The following is a 17,322-nucleotide window of genomic DNA, read 5'->3' on the forward strand; positions in this document are numbered from 1 at the left end:
TATCTGCATAGACTTTTATATCTAAACAGTCTCTGCTAGCTCTATTGCTTTTTCTAGCCCTAGGGTAATACCTTCTAGTTCACCGTTGTAAACTAGTTGGTTATTTCCTATAGTATATTGTTCTTGGGCTATTTGTGTTGTTCCTAGATAGAATGCAACCCCTACTCCTACACCTTTGCCTTGCTTTGTAGCTGAGGCATCAGAATAGATAGATAGGAGGCTGTTATCTACTAGTTGTTCCTTGTGGTTCTTTGCTTCTATGTCTTTAGGCTCTTTAGATATATAGACCTTGTATGGGATATTTGAGTTCCAAGGTGTGAAGGCGTAATGTTGTATCTCCTCAGTGTTTCTAGCAAGAACTGTGGAGATAGATCTAGTGATCTGATCTAGTTGTTCCCCTTTATTGCTAGTTATAGCAATATTAATTGGGTGGTTTGGGGCTAGTTTTTGAGCTCTAAAGGCGTATTGTCGAAGAGCGTTGTTTAACCTTACTCTAGGTGGGTAGAGGCAGGCCTCTACCTCACTAGGTATAGTTGGGGAGGTCTTAAATGTGCCTAGAATCTTCCTACACGCTCTGTTTTGTAGTAATTGCCTTTGTTTAAGAGCTAGTTGTTGTTGTTTCCAGAAGATCTGACAACCATAGTCTGCTACGCTAGTGATGCAGGCAAGGTATAATTGTCTAAAGGCTCTAGGTGATAGGCCTTTATTGCTATTTGCTAGTCTGCTTAGCCGAGTAAAGGCTTGGCTTGCCTGTTGATTTCTAATAAAGCAGTGATCCTTGAACTTAAGGGCTTTATCAAAGTAGATGCCTAGGCAATATTTATTTAGCTGGTGCTTATAACACGGATCTACACCATTACGCCTTATTAAATATTTGCAGTTATCGTCAAGAGCACTATGGCAAGATCCCGTCTGCGCGACAATGAGATGACGTTTTTCTTTAAATGTAGCGTATGTGGTGGTTGGTTGGACTTACAGGACATGTTTGCAGATTCTAACACCACATGTCGGCGAAACATGGAGTAAACAGGAAAGGAGTGATGAGGTAGTAATGATAGGCCTTCATGATGAGCTGGGAAACCTGGATGCTTGAAGATTTAGAGAAAAGCGAATTGACTTGCTTGTTAGAATTTTCCAATAGAATAGCTTGGGGTTTTATTGTTAAAACTAGTGAGATTGAAAGCAAGGGGGGGGGTTTGATGGAAATTACCCCCGAAACTCACTTACGATCAGCTTACTTAGTATATGTATTCTTGCTTACCTATATCATAGAGAAATATCACTGAAATACAGTCACCATCAGCTCACTGAGCATATTCTTGCTTTCCGCTATTCCATTCTATAAACAGAGGTGCTTCTGAAAAGTTTCTGCTGGAGGCCTGAGAGGCACCTCCGCCGGCTCTATTCTAGTTACTGACAGCGGAGAGATATGCCCCGCCTGCCAGCATCATCGAGTCTACATCTAGATGCAGATTATACATCCCGCTGGTCGAAGCAGTGGAAATAGGGGATTGAGTAGGTGGATAACCATGCTTAAGATGTACTTGGCCTACGGGACGAATGAAAAAAAAAGAAAGGAGACGGGTGGAGTGATATCAGACTACGGAATTACTCTAACCCCTGTCTCCCCTGTCTTCCATAATAACCTACATATATACACACAATAACCAAAACTTGGCCACTATTCCCCAACACACATCATCAATCACACCCCGTCAAATACATCGTCAGCAATTTCAATCACTACCAGCACCATCCAATTGACTCCTATGAGAGTTTTTTTATATATATTGATATTTCAATCTACACTGATTCCTCCACCACACCACACCCAGCGACATAGGAGAGAAGAAGAAAAAAAGCACAAAAGAAAAAAACACGCACACCCATTCGCTATGTACAAGCAAAAGGAAAAAATAAAGGAAAAGTCCCTTTCATCATCAATCTACCAACATTAGACATACTCTACGCCAGGCAAAAGCAGAGCAAAGCAAAGCATGGGGTATATTCAGTACTCTTGTCTCGTTTGTCATCACCCTATCCTACATGAAAGAAGGAGGAGGAGAAGAAGGAGGCAGATCCGGGCAGCAGGTTAACAACACACTCATACTAGTTTGTGGCCGTGACCCAATGCCACCACGAACTCGGCGAGAGCGTAGTCTCGACGCCACAGGCTCTCATGACGGCTATAGTGACGGCACCCAGAACACTAACGCCACCGAGGACCTTGACGAGGACATAGCTCTGTCTCTTGAGCTCATCGCTAAGGTTGCAGAGACCGAGGGGATCGCGCGAGTCGAGTCCGACGGCTTTGGCATATCGCTGGCTAGCACTGCGAACCTTCTTCTCATCACAGTGTCTGACCATTGCCCATTCGGCTCTCGGAGCACCATCAGGAGATGCCACGATCGTGCCTTTGGAAACTTCTTCGCTAACGCGTTCAAGCAGCCACTTTGCTCTCTCGTTGCTCTGAAGCTCTTCGAATCGGTCTCGCTCGTTGCGACGGCTCCGCTGCAGATCTGTAGCCCATCGCGCAATCCGGATTTCACTGAAGGGTTGTTCGTTTTGCAGAGAGTTGCCATATCTCGCCAGAGAAAAGTTTCCTGGGGGTTCGAGCGCCTCCGAGTTTGCTAGGGATGTAGAAGACGCAAACATTGGAGACTGTAGGTTCGACGGGTAGAATGGCGACCCTGAGCCTGGTACCAGCACACCCGATGGCGACATGGCCGAGAAAACAGAAGATGCTCGTGACGCTAGAAAAATTAGCCTGAGGACACATTATCATCTCAATATATCTTACAATTGGCCACAGCCCCGTTGAGGCCCACTGAAGCCGCTGTTGGACTGCGTGGCTGAATCATGCCTTGTAGCATGGTCGAGTCACCAGGAAGCTTCATCCTACGGCGCCATGTCACAAACTTCTTCGCTGCTGCATGTCGAAGCCAAGTAATAGATTCGGGGTCAAATATTTGTTTTACCAGCGTCGTCAATTCAGAGGGTAAAAGGGGCTGCACATAGTCTGGTGACATGAGCAGCGACGCATCCATAGTCTCGTGGTCTGGACCAAGAGTAGACGAGACCGCATACGGGTAGGTAGGCGTTGTGAAGGGGTATTGAGCTGCTTCACTTGACACGCCAGAGACAGCAGTCTTTGCCAAGGGGAGGGCCTGTACTTTGAGTAATGCGTCGTCTATCGTCTCTCCAAAGAAGAAGGGCTTGAAGGCAGTTGTCTGTAGCTGAGCGAGAATCGAAGTCTTCAGTGCTACAACTTCGTGCGCGGGAAGCGTGTCGGACTTCGCTATGATGGGAATGACGTTGGTGAGGTGTGACAAACGCTGCATGCACTCAATGTCCTTGGTGATGTCTTTACCTGTTCAAGATTAGCAATCACCTACGACCAAGTGACTATTTAGCTTACCTGGCGACAACAGGTAGATTACAACGTCAACCAAGACGCCACCACTACCGCTGACAAGTCCAAGTGCATCGTTGTCCTGTAGCGACACGACTGATGAGATCTGGTACAAGAGAGATTCCACGTAGTTTATGACGGTACCCATGTACTCTCCATCTGTCGGTCCTGGTGAGTATCCGGGGGTATCAACAAAACAAATGTTTCTCTCCAAGACGCTGTCGGTTATGCTCTTCCTCCTTCGCAGCCCACGAGTTTCGTCCAAGTCAGTCCACCAGTGTGGGTACGGCTTCGTGCTTGCATGGATCTCGGCGACTCGTGTTGTACCCGCATGCCCTCGTTTCTTTGCGCGAGACCCGTGCTTGGGCGTCCGTGGCGGTGAGTTTGACGACAGAGGGTCTACGTGAACAATATCCTCGCATGCCTGGACGATGGAGCGAACAAGAGAAGATTTGCCGACGCCTATATCATACCGTCAGTACAAGATGCGCTGAGAAGGGTACTTGGCGTAGACGCGGATCATGACGTACCTTTTTCGCCCGCGATCATAATCTTCAGCTTGCTCATGGCTTTGCCTTTGGTTGTAAATGGCCTTCTCTTGGGCATCTGCATGACAGGCATAACTAGCTGTGGAAAGCTCATGACGTCTTGCTGTACTTCGACTTGCTCTTCCTCCTCTCCGCTCGACATGGCAGCTTGGCTGGTAAATTCCTCCATGGCAAACTCCTCGTCGGACAGTTTCAGCGAAGTGATGGAAGCCGAAGTCGGTGTGCTAGGCATGGCAGATGCAGGGTATGGCGAGGGTACATCGGCGCCAGGCAGCTTCAAGGGTAGAGAACCGTGGTTGGAGAGGTCCCTCTTCAATTTGTGGGACGTTGCGGCTTTGGTAGCCTCTGGCAGCGCGGGAGAATCAGTCGAGGAGCCATGCGACACGGATCTCGAGCTCTTTGGCCTATGCGCCTTGGTCTTGGTGGTCTTGTGCGACTCGGTGCCCCTGGGCGCATCGTCGGGGCCAAAGGCAGCTTCCAGGGTATCTGCGAGGCTCTGCACTCCAAAGGTGCCATGGTCCTGCCTGGCCACGGGGCTTGCGGCGTGAAGCGGAGCTGCGGGCTGCTCCAGGTCCTCGAGGCGCTTGAAGACGAACGAAGTGGGTACGTTGGATACGGGGGCGACATGGTCGACGCTCGGCTTGCGAGAGCGCGGCGGCTTAACAGCAGGAGTGGCGGCGTCGCCGCCCAGTAGCGGTCGCATACTGGCCGCGGGCTTGGAGCATATGGCTGGAGATGCAGAGGCTCCGGGAGTCGGTGGCCAAGAGCGACTTTGGTAAGCGTCAAAGCAACCAAGTACCGAGTGGTGGTGATGTGATGGACGCGACGGCCCCGCCTTAGCCAGCCCCGCGGGAAGCTACTGCAGTGTTAGCCTCGTAAGCAGCGCGTCAATGTGCCCTTGGATCTATCGCGAACCGCAAGGGAGCGCGAGGCGGAGTGGACGGGTGTTGGGAAGAAGACAGAATGCCATAGGTACCCCAAAGTTTATCCGTCCGTCGTCGTCGAGCTACCTGCTAGGCCGCTGTTTGATGCGGGCGGGCTTGGCCATGCTCGAATCAGCGACGGGCGCCGCTCTGCATGCCCCGAGTCGCATTATCAGCTGACGTTATCGCGACCTTCCCGCTACCCCGTGACGCTAGCTCCACCACATGCGCCCCTCGTTACATACATTGATACATAGATGCATACACATCCCACATGTTGTATTCGTACTAGACCGTCTTGCCATTGCTTTTCCCGTCCTCGGCCCATCGTGCCCTGGAACATGCCATTGCTGTACGTCTTGCACCAGTCCCCATTACACCACATGCCATGACCGTCCCGAGCGCCCGTGCCTCCACCATCAAGTAGTCCACCCTAAACGTGAGGTGACTCGAAATGCGCGCGCAAACAAGAAAGGGAATATAACCGGACAGAAGGGCCTCGTCGAATACGTCAAAGGACAAAGGAAACCATGCTGAAATGAAACCGCTCGCTATGCAAGGGCTCAAAACCCCAAGGACGAACGCATACGCCCAGACTTTTCCTCGAAATGAAATGACTTTTATACAAGCGCTGAAAAAGGGTCGAGTACAGTACACAGCTAAAGCCGTCAGTCGTGAAGACATCGAGTTGAACGAGCTCATCAAGGAATGAACGAAGAAGGTTGAAGAGAGAATCCGACAACACCGTCGCACCTTAGGATTCTTGGGGCGCACCTCCACGGCCGCGCATCGAACCGCGGCCACGGGGCTGGAAGTTGCCACGAGGCGCCTGGCCGCCCATGCCACCACGACCGCGAGAAGCACCACCGCGAGGGAATCCTCCACGGTTGAACTGTCCGGGGTTTTGGCGACGCTCTTCAACCTTCATCTCAATGCCGTTGACAGTGTGTGGGTTGGCAGCGACAGCAGCCTGGAATCCAGCCGGCGTCTTGAAGTCGACAAAGGCACAGTTCTAAGAGTGCGTTAGTTCAGTCATGTTTTGCAATGTCCATTTTCACTCACCTTGCCACGGCTGATGTCAAGGTACTCAATTTCGCCAAACTTGGTCAGAGCGGCCCTCAGAGCACCCTCCTCGATTTGGCTGTACACGTTCTTGATGTAGGCGCGCTTCTGGTCAGGATCGGCGGCAGGTCCTGCGTTCTGCGCGCGAGATTGCTCCTTCTTGTGTCCGGTAGCCGTTTGCCAGCCAGCAGCCTCACCCTGGCTAGTGGCAGGAGATTGCTCACGGGCTGGTGCGGCGGGCTGGCTAGGAGTAGCGGCGGCGGATTGAGCGGGGGCAGCAGCGGCAGCGGCAGCAGCCTTGGGCTGAGAAGGTGTTTGCTGCGAGGCGGGTGCGTTTACAACAGGAGTAGCAACCTTGTGTGCGGAGGCTGCGAGGCTGGCCCAAGTACGGGGAGCGCTAGGCTTCGGGGGTCCAGAGGGCATAGCAACCTTTTGTGCGGATGGAGCGGGCGTAGCAGGCTTCGGGGGCTCGGGTGTCTCCTCAACGGGGGCTGGGGGCTCCTCGACAGCCTTCTCCTCGACAGGTGCGGGTGCCGCTTCCGGTTCAGGCTGTTCAGTCTGCTCTGGTACCTCTTCTGCGGGCGCTGCGGGCGCTGCGGGGGCAACCTCCTCAACAGCTGGATCTTGCTTAGCAGCCCCGTGCAACTTGTCGTCGACCTTGTTCAAGTCCTCCTCAGTGGTCGCAATCTCGTCGCTCTTGTTGAGATCGGCATTCTCAGGCACGGCAGCGGTGGGGGCGGGCTCGGTGACACCGTTGGCGGGGGTAGCTTGCTCTTGCGGCTCTTCCTCCTCCTTGGGCTCCTCGGCAAGGTAGCGGAAGATGTCATTGAGGACAAAGTAGCCGTTGGTCTGCTCAGCAAGAACAAACGTCTGGACGAAGCGTCGGTGGGGCTGTCCCTGGTTGGAAATTTCACCAATGACTTGGATCACAATGTTGGCGTCAGAGCCCTGCGAGTCGACGTTGGTAACGCGGACCTTGGTGTCCTTGAAGTCCAACTCCTTGATGCGCTCATTGATTGCCTGCATGCCTGTTAGTTCGATGCAGCCACAGAACGGGCGTCTACATACCTTTTGGCCCAGGCAAACGTTGACCTTGTCCTCCTCGACACCCGACACGTACTGAGAGCGCTTGTTGTAGAAAAGCTGCAAATTGCGTCAGCCGCATATCCTCACGAGGGGCTGGCTGGCCATGTGCGACTTACGTAGAGTCGATCGGGGCTCTTGCTAAGAGTCGTGTAGTACTGCTCGACAAAGTACCAGCCGACCTCGTCTTTGGGGATCTCGGAGGCGGATGTTTGTTGTGCGGGCTGGCTGGCGGTTGGTTGCTGCGAGGGTGTGAAGTTGGAGGCGCCGGTAGAGTAGCTGTTTTCATATGCCTGTGGCGCATAGTTGCCGTTGACGGGGCCGGATGACTCGGTGGACGCCATTTTTGGATGTGGAGAGGGAGGGTGGAGTGTGTGGTGGCCGAGGGCTGCGACGGATTGTGGCTTGCTGGCGCGGAGAGGAGCAGGGACTAGGTTAGACAAAGGATGAGGCGGGCGCCTGGAGTCTAGAGAAGCGAATCAATATAAGCAATGTCGAGTGCTGGAGTCAGGCCGATGGCGCATACCGGGCCGTAGCGAGCAAAGACGATGGGGGAGGAAATCGTCAAGAGGGCGTGGCGGGGGCGACGGCGGAGACGGCGTCTAAGCAGATTAGATGGCGGGATATGATAAGAGCCCCTGGAGGACGAGAGAATGATGGAAGAGGTGGAAGAAGAGGCAATGGGAGCAGGCGGGCTGGGGATTGTGCGCGTGCGAGCAAGAGTGCTAGTGAGGACCACACTGATGCGGCAGGCAAAATGGAAAGCTCGCGAACCATGTGCAGTCTGTGCGCTGGCCCCATCAAGCGAACCTGGCCTGCTCTGCCCTGCCCTGCGCCGTATCCTGCAACTCGGCGCCGTCGACATGCATGTATGATACAGCAGCGTTTACAGGACAGAGCCCTTTGCATCTGGGAGTCTTGGTCGTCCCCGAATCGACGTGGCTCCGGCAGTGCCCCGCAGTGCTCGTATGTATGTGCATGTACCGTCTTCACCGCCGCCCCCGAGAAGCGAAGCGTTCGCAACGGCTCCGTGCATGGGAACAAGGCCCCAGGCAAGGCACTGGGCCAATGCGAATTGCCTTTGTGTATCCCTGCCCTCGTGCCGTTATACTGGCTGGGGATCGCATGCTGATCCCTTTGTCCCGTCGCCGACGTCTTGGTAAGTACATATGGCTAATCCGACCCATCGCCATCCTCACTCAACCACTCCACCATGATCAATGTGACAATGACGTATCGCGCTCCGAATCTGGTCTGCTCTATGCTTCGAAATGTTTGGCCCAGAACACGCCTTCCAATGAAACAACATGCTATCAGCCAATTGATCCGCATGCTCCTGCTACATCCAGCTCGCTCCTGCCCTTGCTGTACATACACAACCCGGCCGCACCTGCCTTCTCGTGATACGAGTTCTTGCCTCTCATGGACCTTCTCCCAATGCCCCTCTAGCTACGTCATAGAACCATCCAATGCCTTCTCCTTCCATGTCGGTGCGAGAAGAAGCCATCAATAGTATCGCACCCCCGACTCATCCAGGTACGGCAGTCCAACGACCTCATTCAAAAACACCTACTAAAATGATAGAAACCGAGCAACCGCAAAATGACTTCGGACCCCTACATGGACAAGATCTTCGTGCTCGATGCTCTGACCCACAGCCTCAACATATCCATGTTCGAGCTCATGAGCATCCTCACCCGCCAGGCGCCCCTGTCGAACCTGCTTCTCGTCCCCGCTCTCAAGCTGCAGGACATGCCCATGTCGACTCTCCTCCCCATGCCAGGCATCCATCTGCACACCAAGATACCCGCACCCCCGACGGCACACGTGCCTCCCCCGGCTGGTCCACCGGACGAGCCCGACGACCTTTACATCGAGTTTCTGGTGCTTTACTGGGCTTCGTTGGTTTTCGTCGTGGTCATTGCCATATCGGCCATGTTGACGAAACTGAAGATGTCAGTTCACAAGAGCTTGGAAGACAGGAAACCCGATTTAGCAACGAAGCCACTGACGGATGTGGAGAGGTGGTGTATGCGGAGGCAGAGGATGCGCGAGTTGGAGGCTGAAAGGCAGGACGAGATGAAGAGGGCCAAGATGGAGGCAGAGTAGGTGAGTCGCCAATATACGTCGTGTAGGAAGAATTGCTGCGTCGAATGAGACCTAATGTGTAGACAGGATATAAACGGGCCTCCATTCCACCATCATGGCTCACGAGGTTTTCTTCTTCTTCAACATATAATCACCACCCCTTACCGCTTTGTAAATACCATACAACCCAGACAGGAAAGCATTGCTCTTCACAATCCTCTTCAGGAGCCCCTTGACGCCAGTCCCAAAGTCCTCCTTCCTCCCTCGATCCTTGACTTTGTCCCATATGGACGGCAGAGAGGTGGCGTGGTACTTGAGCCGGAGCTCATCGTACTCTTTCTGATCATAGACCTGCCACCACTCTTCCTCAGTGTAAAAGACGCGCGAGTACAACCACTTCAAGCCGCCGAGCTCCTGCATCTTTGCCTCAATCTCGCGGTTCGCACGCACATATCCCGCTTCGTCAGACGGATACGGGCCCCACAGCCCGACACTGATATCCTCGCCTTCGTATCCATCTACCTCCTTGCCACCGACCAGCCCGCGGAAAGGTTTCGCATGTCCCATGGAGCTTCTGCCGTCGCGGCGAAGGGGGCACAGCCAGATAGGATACAAGCCAAAGGCATGGTCGGCATACTCAAGAAACGGTGCAGCGTTGTCAGCGGGGAAAGCAATGTCGTGAATGATGTAGCAATCAGTATATCCCGAAGCGTGCAAGGCATGGTACATGATTCGCGTGTGCATGAAGTAATCGAGCAAGAAGCGCGTCAACCACGTAAACGGAACCATGAAGTGCTTGTAAGCGTACATGCCCATCCAGAAGGCGCCCCGGTCATAGCGGAAGAGGTAGTCTTGGACAGGAACCAGCTCTTTCTTCACAATACCTCGAGACGAAACGGACCGCGCATGGATCCAGAACCACTCATCCCACGGCCTGGAGAAACGTCGCACAGGGAGATCAGGCGCGTGATCGGTATCTACAAGCCGCCCAGCTACAACGACGCCCGTGTACTTTGAAAATAAGACACCATCAACGTAGTCGTTTTGCGGCTCAGTAGTGTGAAACTTCATCTTGGCCGTGGCATTTTCAAATGAAAAAGTAGGATGGTATGTGACCTCGACCATGCGCCTCAGCGGAATCAATTGCATCTCAACCAACGTCAGCACGCCCAGCGTCCCAAAACTGCCGCGCAATCCCTCGAACAAATCCGCGTTCTGCGTCGGCGACGCAGTCACCAGCGTGCCGTCTGCAAGTATCACTTCGGCACTTAGGATAGTCCGGTCAAAGAAGCCGTGCTTGAAACTGCTGCTTTCGCCCGCTGTTCCTACAAAGCCGCCACCGACAGTGATACCCGGGAACTCCATGACTACGGGGGGAAGCAAGCCGGCCTTGATGGTTTCCTGGACCAAGACGTCCATGGGGACATTGGGCTCGACTATGGCGGTTTGGGTGGCAGCATCGATGGACAGAATATGGTTGAGAGTGCTGACATCGACAATGGCGTCGCGGTCGAAGGCAGCATGGCGTGTGCTGTTCGTGCTGCCGTGATAGACGCGGAACGCGGTTTTTGAAGCGTACAAGTGCTGGATGCGGGAGCGGATCGCCTCTACGGTGGTTTTGTGGCGCTCCATGTTTTCTCTGGATTAATTGGTGCTGCAGTAGGTGTTTTTTGTTTTTCTTCTTATCCTTTACCGCTCTAGTGACTGACGGGCGAATGGATGTGCGTGGCTCCGTCGATAATGTGTGGCTGTGGCTGTGAGGTGAGGCTGAGTAGGTCGCGCTAGCGGGCCGTAAGATGCCCCACGATGGTTTTCCTCGGACCGTAGACTACAATGCCCGATCGAACCTCGCACCAATCTTCCTCGAGTGACCGCTGCGTCCAGGTACTGCAGTCTCGTCATTTGTCTTTTTTTCTTTGCTAGATACGCGAGTCCCGACGTAGCAAAGAGAGAAAGGCTGGCAGGAGTTTTGCCGCGCATCGTACGTCAGCGTTCCTAGGCAAGTGGAGCCTCATCCGCGTTTCCGGTCACCATGCACAACACAAGGCGATCGACACGGGATGCATGTGGAAAGCCAACGAACAAAAAAGAGTACCCCAATTCTGATTGTCCCGCCAGCTAGTTAGGCCAGGCTGGAAAAGAAGCAGCTTCATCGGGTAGCCCCCGAAGCACTTGACAGCAATCGCTTTCTGCCAAAAAAGACCGGACATCAAACAAGCAAGTTCAAGACGGGTCCTGCTTTTGCCCCGCACACAAAAAGCGACTTTCCGGAAGACCCATTGGTTCCCCTCCCCATTGATGGGGGGGTGGGATTCTGACAGGATCCGGGCGGATGGTGGAGAAAACCAAATAGAAAAAAAGGGCTCAGCCCTGCTAATACATACGCATACGTACGGATCCTTAGCTTACATATTTTATGTATATTTGTCGACGCCAAAAAGATTCATAGGCCGTCGCACATTTATCGTATCTTTTCATCCTCACTTCTCTGTCTCACTCAACGACAACAACGACAACGAACATTGGTGGTGCCGACCCCGTCCCTCCCACCCAATTCCCATTTCTTTTCGCCATGGAGACGCACAATGCCACAGTAGCGGTGCTTGCAGCGCAGGTCGCGCGGTTCAATGAGACGAAAACACCGTTTCGCATATACCATGGCTCGACGCTGTCGACGCGGACGTCGTCGCGGGCTCGCAACCAGGTCGTTGATGTGAGCTCGCTGAATCATGTGCTGCGGTTTGATGAGCTGGAGAAGACGGTGCTTGTGGAGCCGAATGTTCCGATGGATGAGCTGGTCGAGGCAACTATGGCCAGGGGGCTGCTGCCAAAGGTTGTTATGGAGCTGCCGAATATTACCGTTGGAGGAGGGTAAGTTGATTGTGTGTTTCTATTCATACGTTTGTCGACTTTTTTTCGTCAAGTTTTGGTTGAAATCGACTTTGCATGTGCGGTATACCATGGGCTTTGGACGCAAGACTGATACACGACTAGTTTTGCTGGGACCAGCGGTGAAAGCAGTTCGTACAAGTATGGACTGTTCGACCGTACCATTTCCGGGATAGAAATTATCCTGGGGAACGGCGAGGTTGTGTGGGCATCTGCGGACGAACACCGCGATCTGTTCTTCACGGCTGCCGGGAGCTGTGGGAGTCTAGGCGTCATTACGCTGCTCAAGATGGAGCTCATCCAGGCGAGTCACTACGTCGAGCTCGAGTACATACCGGTGCGCAGCACAGAAGAGGCTGTAAAGCAGCTACGAATTCATCAGGACGACGACACGGTCGATTACATGGACGGCATCTTGTACTCTCTTAGCAGTGGAGTCATCATGATTGGCCGCCTGACCGACGCACCAATGGACCGCAAGATACAGAGCTTCGACAAGCCAACAGACCCTTGGCTCTACATGCACGCAGAAGACATCGTCAAGCGGACTCAGAACGATAAGACAACATACAAGGAGCTAGTGCCTACAAAGTCATACTTGTTCAGATACGACCGAGGCGTCTTCTGGTCGGGACTTCGCGCATTCAAGTACTTTGTAACACCGTTCAACCGCCTCACTCGCTTTCTGCTGGATCCCTTTATGTATTCGCGAACAATGGTACATGCACTGCATCGCTCCGGACTTGCATCGCGGACAATCATCCAAGACTACGGTGTGCCGTACGACTCAGCCGACGAGTTTGTCCGGTGGATTGACGAAAAGACTGGCATCTGGCCGCTTTGGCTATGTCCTGTGAAATCGGCACCGGTGGGCGAACGCAGCTTCTCGCAGGGCACCAACATCAAAGACGACATTCTGCTGGACGTGGGCATCTGGGACATGGGGCCCGACGACGCCCATGCCTTTATCAAGCTCAACCGCGACTTTGAGGCAAAGGTGACGCAGCTCGGCGGCATGAAGTGTCTCTACGCACACGCATACTACACCGAACAAGAGTTCTGGGACATTTACGACGAGACCAAGTACATGGAGCTGCGGCGAAAGTACCATGCCGAGAGCCTGCCAAGCGTCTACGACAAGGTGCGAGTCGACCTCCAGGGCGTGGCCGGGGGGAAAAGCGTGCAGACGAGGCAGTCGTGGAGCGGGTGGGCGTATCAGCAGTTCTGGAGCACATGGCCGCTGGGAGGGCTGTATGGCGTGGCCAGCGCGACAAAGGGCTTGTTTTTCAAGAGTGACTTTTTGCTGAAAAAGTAAGCATGGAGGAGGTGGTGGTGAGACAGCGGACGGACAAGATGACGGATCTCATCTCAGAAAGTCGGTGCCCCTGACCAGGGTTGCCATGTCTGTAATTCTAGCCCACGGTCAACATCAGCCGTCCATGATTGTGCGCGGGGCGCCATTGCACAGTGGCTTGAACAGTGACGTCGAACAGGGCGCGATGCAAGCGGCGGCGCGGGTAGCGTGCGGGCAGAAACCTGGCTGGAGGGGGCCCGGCGCAGGGCAGGCGAGATGGCGATGATGAGGGGGTAGTGGCTAGTGTAGCGGCAGTGGTAGTGGCGGTAGTCGTGGTGGTGAAGACGCGTCAAGGAAGTCGTCTCGTCGCGTCGACGTCACCCGCAAAGGGCGTGGGCGGGCTGCTAGCGTGCAAAAGGGCAGGCTGCAGGCGCCCACGGCATGCATGGGCCGCCTTGACGTAGCAAAAAAGCCTCCACTGGCCCCAACCACCCCAATTCACCCGCCCGCCCGTCGCACCGTCGCCGGCGCTCGTCAACCTCCCTCCAGACAAGTCCCCCGCCGGCCTGTCCTTTTGTACCCCACCTCTGCCCATTCAACCGCATCTTCCGCCCGGGCTCCCCGATTTTTTTGGCCTTGCTCGAACTCTGCCTTTCCCTCACGGACCTCTTGGACCACGCTGTGTTGGCGTGCTTTTTTTTCCTTGGTGGATAGGTAAGAAGCTGCAGCGCGCGCTGAATCACGCGTGACCCAAGTCTCGCGCCATCGTCGAAGCTGACGGCAGCGGTACAAGACCGTAATTGAGACGTAGACACTCGACCATGGCGCGTCTCAGTGGCCTCCCATCCGAGCACCACCACGAGGGTCCTGGCGACGCTCCACGACGCAAGCGCGGCCGCCCCTCCAAGCACCAGACGCCTTCGGAAGAGATGAGCTCCACGGGCAAGCGGACCGCCTCGCCCTCTGCAGAGCTCTCGCAGACGAAGCGCACCAAGCGCGTCCAGCTCGACGACGACGAGGACCAGATTGCCCAGGAGATCCAGCAGTCCTTCTCGCGCTCGCAGCAGGGCGACACTCTCAATGTCGACGCACAGAGCGGCCTCACCACGCGCCACTACACCCGCAGACATTCGGAGCCTCCCGTCGCCGCTGGCGAGGTCAATGAAGACGATGACCTCATGACCCCGCAAGCTTCCACACAGCCGCTGCCCGGTTTGACCCCCCATCTGGACCGCGTCGGTGCTGCCCGCAGGCGCTTTGTCAACGTCCGTCGTTCTCGCATGTCCATGCCTGCTCAGCTGTACGTTGAGCGCGTGGACGAGGTCGACGAGAACGACTTCAACCACGTTCAATTCGCCCCTCTTACACAAGTGCTCGACAGTCGCGCTCGACGCCGCCTCCGTCGCAGCCACCTTAGTCAGGAGGTGAACAGCTTCGAAGACCACCAGAAGAAGGACAAGAAGCTCTTCCTCGAGCTACGTCGCCAGCTCCGCGAACAAGACGAGAAGATCCGAGATTTGGAGTACCAGCTAGAAGCCCGCCGGCTTGGAGAGATTGACATTACCGACGACCACGCCGACGAGCTGCAGGTGCAGCTGGACGAGGCCCGCCAGCAGATTGACGAGCTTCGAGCATCCTCATTGTACAATGGCGATGATGAACCCGTTCAATTCTCCGACGACGATGAACCACTCATCATGGTCAACCCTGAGGAGCTGAACATGTCCCAAGACCTCGACATGGAGCCCACACCCACTGGCAAGTATGCCTCGCGTGCTCTCGAAATCTCCAGCCAGATGACACTCGAGTCTCTGCCAAGCCTCTCGCAGCTCAACCGCGACAGCTTGATTGAGGGTGAAGAGATCATGATGGATAGGATTGGGGACGAGGCTATTGAGCGCTACGAACGGGAGCTGCAGCAGTTGAGCAAAGCCTTGGGCGAGTCGCAGGGTGCACTGCGCTTGATCACGATTGAGCTGCAGAACCTACGCTACATCGAGGCTGGTGCTTCTTCCAGCGACATACTGGCAGAATTGCGCCACGGCTTCCAGGATCTCCGCGCAGAGGTTGAGAAGTTCTTCCCTGGTACCACAATTGGTATTAGCAACCAGCTGCTTCTCCAAAAGGTTCCTCAGCTCTTCGGCGGCATCTTCTACGAGTTGAAGGAGAAGGTGACGATGCTTGACGCGTCGCAGAAGACTGAGATTCTTCTTCGACGGCAGTACGAAGGTGTTCTTGATCTGCTTGGCGAGTCTGAGGAGCGTGTAAAGCAGCTCCAGGAGGACTTCTTCACACTCGACAAGGCCAATGAAGACAAGCAGCGTACTATCCTCGAGCTTGAGGAGCGCAATGCTACCTTGACGAACCTGAACGACGAACAAGAGACGCAGCTAACTAGGCAAGACGACGAAATTGCCGGCCTTCAGGACGCGAACGACGAAAAGGACAGTGCTCTGACAGAACTTCGCGAGGCTCTCGAGAAGTACCGTGTGGATCTCGACAATGCCACGGCCGCCGCCAATGAGTTTGAGAACAATCACCACGATACAATTGCCAATATGGAGAACGAGTACGAGGAGATCTTGAACAACGTGGAGGGCAAACTCGCCGCTGAACAAGAAGCTCGTGAATTTGCCGAAGCCGACGCTGAGCAGAAGAACGACTATATTCAGCAGCTGGAAGAGAGCATCGAGCGCATGGAAGCCGACGTTGACAACATCACCACCGATATGGCTACGCTTAGGGACCGTCTGGCTACACAAACCGCAGCACGTGAAACTGCTGAGAAGGAGCGAGATGAGCAGATTGACCAGGTCTACAAGCACGCCAATACGATTGAGAACCTCACTGATACTGTCACCGAGCTCAAAGAGCAGCTCAACGACTACCGAGAGAACTTGGCTGCCGAGCGCGCTCAACGCGAAAAGACCGAGGCTGATTTGGAGGAGGCCAATGAGAAGATTGAAGACCTCAACATGCGTCTGCACGACACTGGAATTCAAGCCAACGAGCTCCGATCGAAGCTTTTCCAGCTACAACAGGAGAAGGAGACTGCCATTAGTGAGCTTGAGGAAGATGCCGAGGAGCGCGAAAACGAGCTCAACAACCAGCTTGAGGAGGAGTCGAAGCTTCGGGAGGATGCTGAGAAGACCATTGGCCGATTGGAGCAACAGATCCTGCAAGTTGAAGGTGATATCGCAACGCTTGAAAACAACCTCGCCGACATGACCGAGGCACGGAACCAGCTTGAACAGGACCGCGACGTCCAGGTTGCTGACCTCGCTGCCCAACTCGCCGAGCTCACGAACAAGTACGCGGCCCTCGAGAACTCAACCAACTCTACCATCATGTCTCTACAAGCCAACATTACCGACCTCAACAACCAGGTCCAGCGACAGCAAGAAGAGATCCAGGATCTTCTAGAGCAAATCGCCGAAAAGGACCGTGTATACATCGAAGACACGACTGCTCTCAAAGAGAAGATTGAGGTTCTCGAGGAGGACCTTAGCCAGCAGAAGGCTGACAACGAAAGCTACCGCCGAGAGAACGACTCGCTATCCAGGCGTGTTGAGGCAGAGGCTAACGAGCTGCTGAACATTGTTGGTTCCCACAACGACGAGATCAATTCTCTCAATGCCGTCATCAGGTCGCATGAGGCAACAATCAAGAACCTCCAAGACGCAGCTGAGAAGCGCGCGGCTGAGTACGCGGAAGCGCTTGAGGATCGCAACAATGAAATCACCGAGATGCGCCTCCTGGGTGACGCCCGCGTTGAGACGATTGTCCTCCTCGAGGCCCAAAATGAGGATATGAAGGAACGTTTCCGTCTCGCCGAAGAAGACACACGCGCCACCATTGACGCCCTCACTCTTTCACAACGTCAACTCCAGGAACAGAACGAGCGTCTCGCCGATGATCTCAAGCGCCGCAACCAAGATGCTCTTCAGGCCATCCAAGAAATGAAGCTCAAGCGTGTTGAAGTCAAGACTCAGGGTGTCGATCTCCATCGCGTCGTCTCCGGCA

The 17,322-nt window shown here is 54.3% G+C and overlaps 5 protein-coding genes across 5 annotated transcripts; 2 read left to right on the forward strand and 3 right to left on the reverse strand.

Annotated features, from left to right (window-relative positions):
• Window positions 1–2,109: 2,109 nt before the first annotated feature.
• On the reverse strand, window positions 2,110–4,663 carry SETTUDRAFT_99177 (uncharacterized protein; the record flags this gene model as incomplete). Its single annotated transcript, XM_008032635.1, has 4 exons — window positions 2,110–2,744; window positions 2,801–3,370; window positions 3,419–3,874; window positions 3,943–4,663. 4 exons carry the CDS (start codon window positions 4,661–4,663, stop codon window positions 2,110–2,112), a joined length of 2,382 nt encoding a protein of 793 aa, XP_008030826.1.
• A 496-nt stretch (window positions 4,664–5,159) lies between these two features.
• SETTUDRAFT_165824 (uncharacterized protein) lies at window positions 5,160–7,399 on the reverse strand. The gene is made up of 4 exons (XM_008032636.1): window positions 7,148–7,399; window positions 7,014–7,088; window positions 5,946–6,965; window positions 5,160–5,895 (listed from the first exon to the last, which is right to left on the reverse strand). The coding sequence occupies exons 1-4, from the start codon at window positions 7,370–7,372 to the stop codon at window positions 5,638–5,640; spliced, it is 1,578 nt and encodes a 525-aa protein (XP_008030827.1). The 5' UTR covers window positions 7,373–7,399; the 3' UTR covers window positions 5,160–5,637.
• Window positions 7,400–8,630: 1,231 nt separating this feature from the next.
• SETTUDRAFT_23713 (uncharacterized protein) lies at window positions 8,631–9,137 on the forward strand (the record flags this gene model as incomplete). The annotated part of the gene is made up of 1 exon (XM_008032407.1): window positions 8,631–9,137. The coding sequence occupies one exon, from the start codon at window positions 8,631–8,633 to the stop codon at window positions 9,135–9,137; it is 507 nt and encodes a 168-aa protein (XP_008030598.1).
• A 140-nt stretch (window positions 9,138–9,277) lies between these two features.
• Window positions 9,278–10,748, reverse strand: SETTUDRAFT_35173 (uncharacterized protein; the record flags this gene model as incomplete). Its single annotated transcript, XM_008032464.1, has 2 exons — window positions 9,278–9,283; window positions 9,330–10,748. The coding sequence occupies 2 exons, from the start codon at window positions 10,746–10,748 to the stop codon at window positions 9,278–9,280; spliced, it is 1,425 nt and encodes a 474-aa protein (XP_008030655.1).
• Window positions 10,749–11,688: 940 nt separating this feature from the next.
• SETTUDRAFT_181582 (uncharacterized protein) lies at window positions 11,689–13,320 on the forward strand (the record flags this gene model as incomplete). Its single annotated transcript, XM_008032637.1, has 2 exons — window positions 11,689–11,987; window positions 12,111–13,320. 2 exons carry the CDS (start codon window positions 11,689–11,691, stop codon window positions 13,318–13,320), a joined length of 1,509 nt encoding a protein of 502 aa, XP_008030828.1.
• Window positions 13,321–17,322: the final 4,002 nt, after the last annotated feature.

Source organism: Exserohilum turcica (assembly GCF_000359705.1).
Source record: "Exserohilum turcica Et28A unplaced genomic scaffold SETTUscaffold_8, whole genome shotgun sequence".
Classification (NCBI taxonomy): Eukaryota; Fungi; Ascomycota; class Dothideomycetes; order Pleosporales; family Pleosporaceae; genus Exserohilum; species Exserohilum turcicum.

Excerpts from the sequence above, each read along its gene's own strand:
- SETTUDRAFT_165824 (XM_008032636.1), bottom strand. The coding sequence starts at position 7,372 with ATGGCGTCCACCGAGTCATCCGGCCCCGTCAACGGCAACTATGCGCCA. Across the intron at positions 7,089-7,147 it reads AGAGCCCCGATCGACTCTAC|CTTTTCTACAACAAGCGCTC; the intron begins GTAAGTCGCACA and ends CGCAATTTGCAG. Across the intron at positions 6,966-7,013 it reads ACGTTTGCCTGGGCCAAAAG|GCAATCAATGAGCGCATCAA; the intron begins GTATGTAGACGC and ends ACAGGCATGCAG.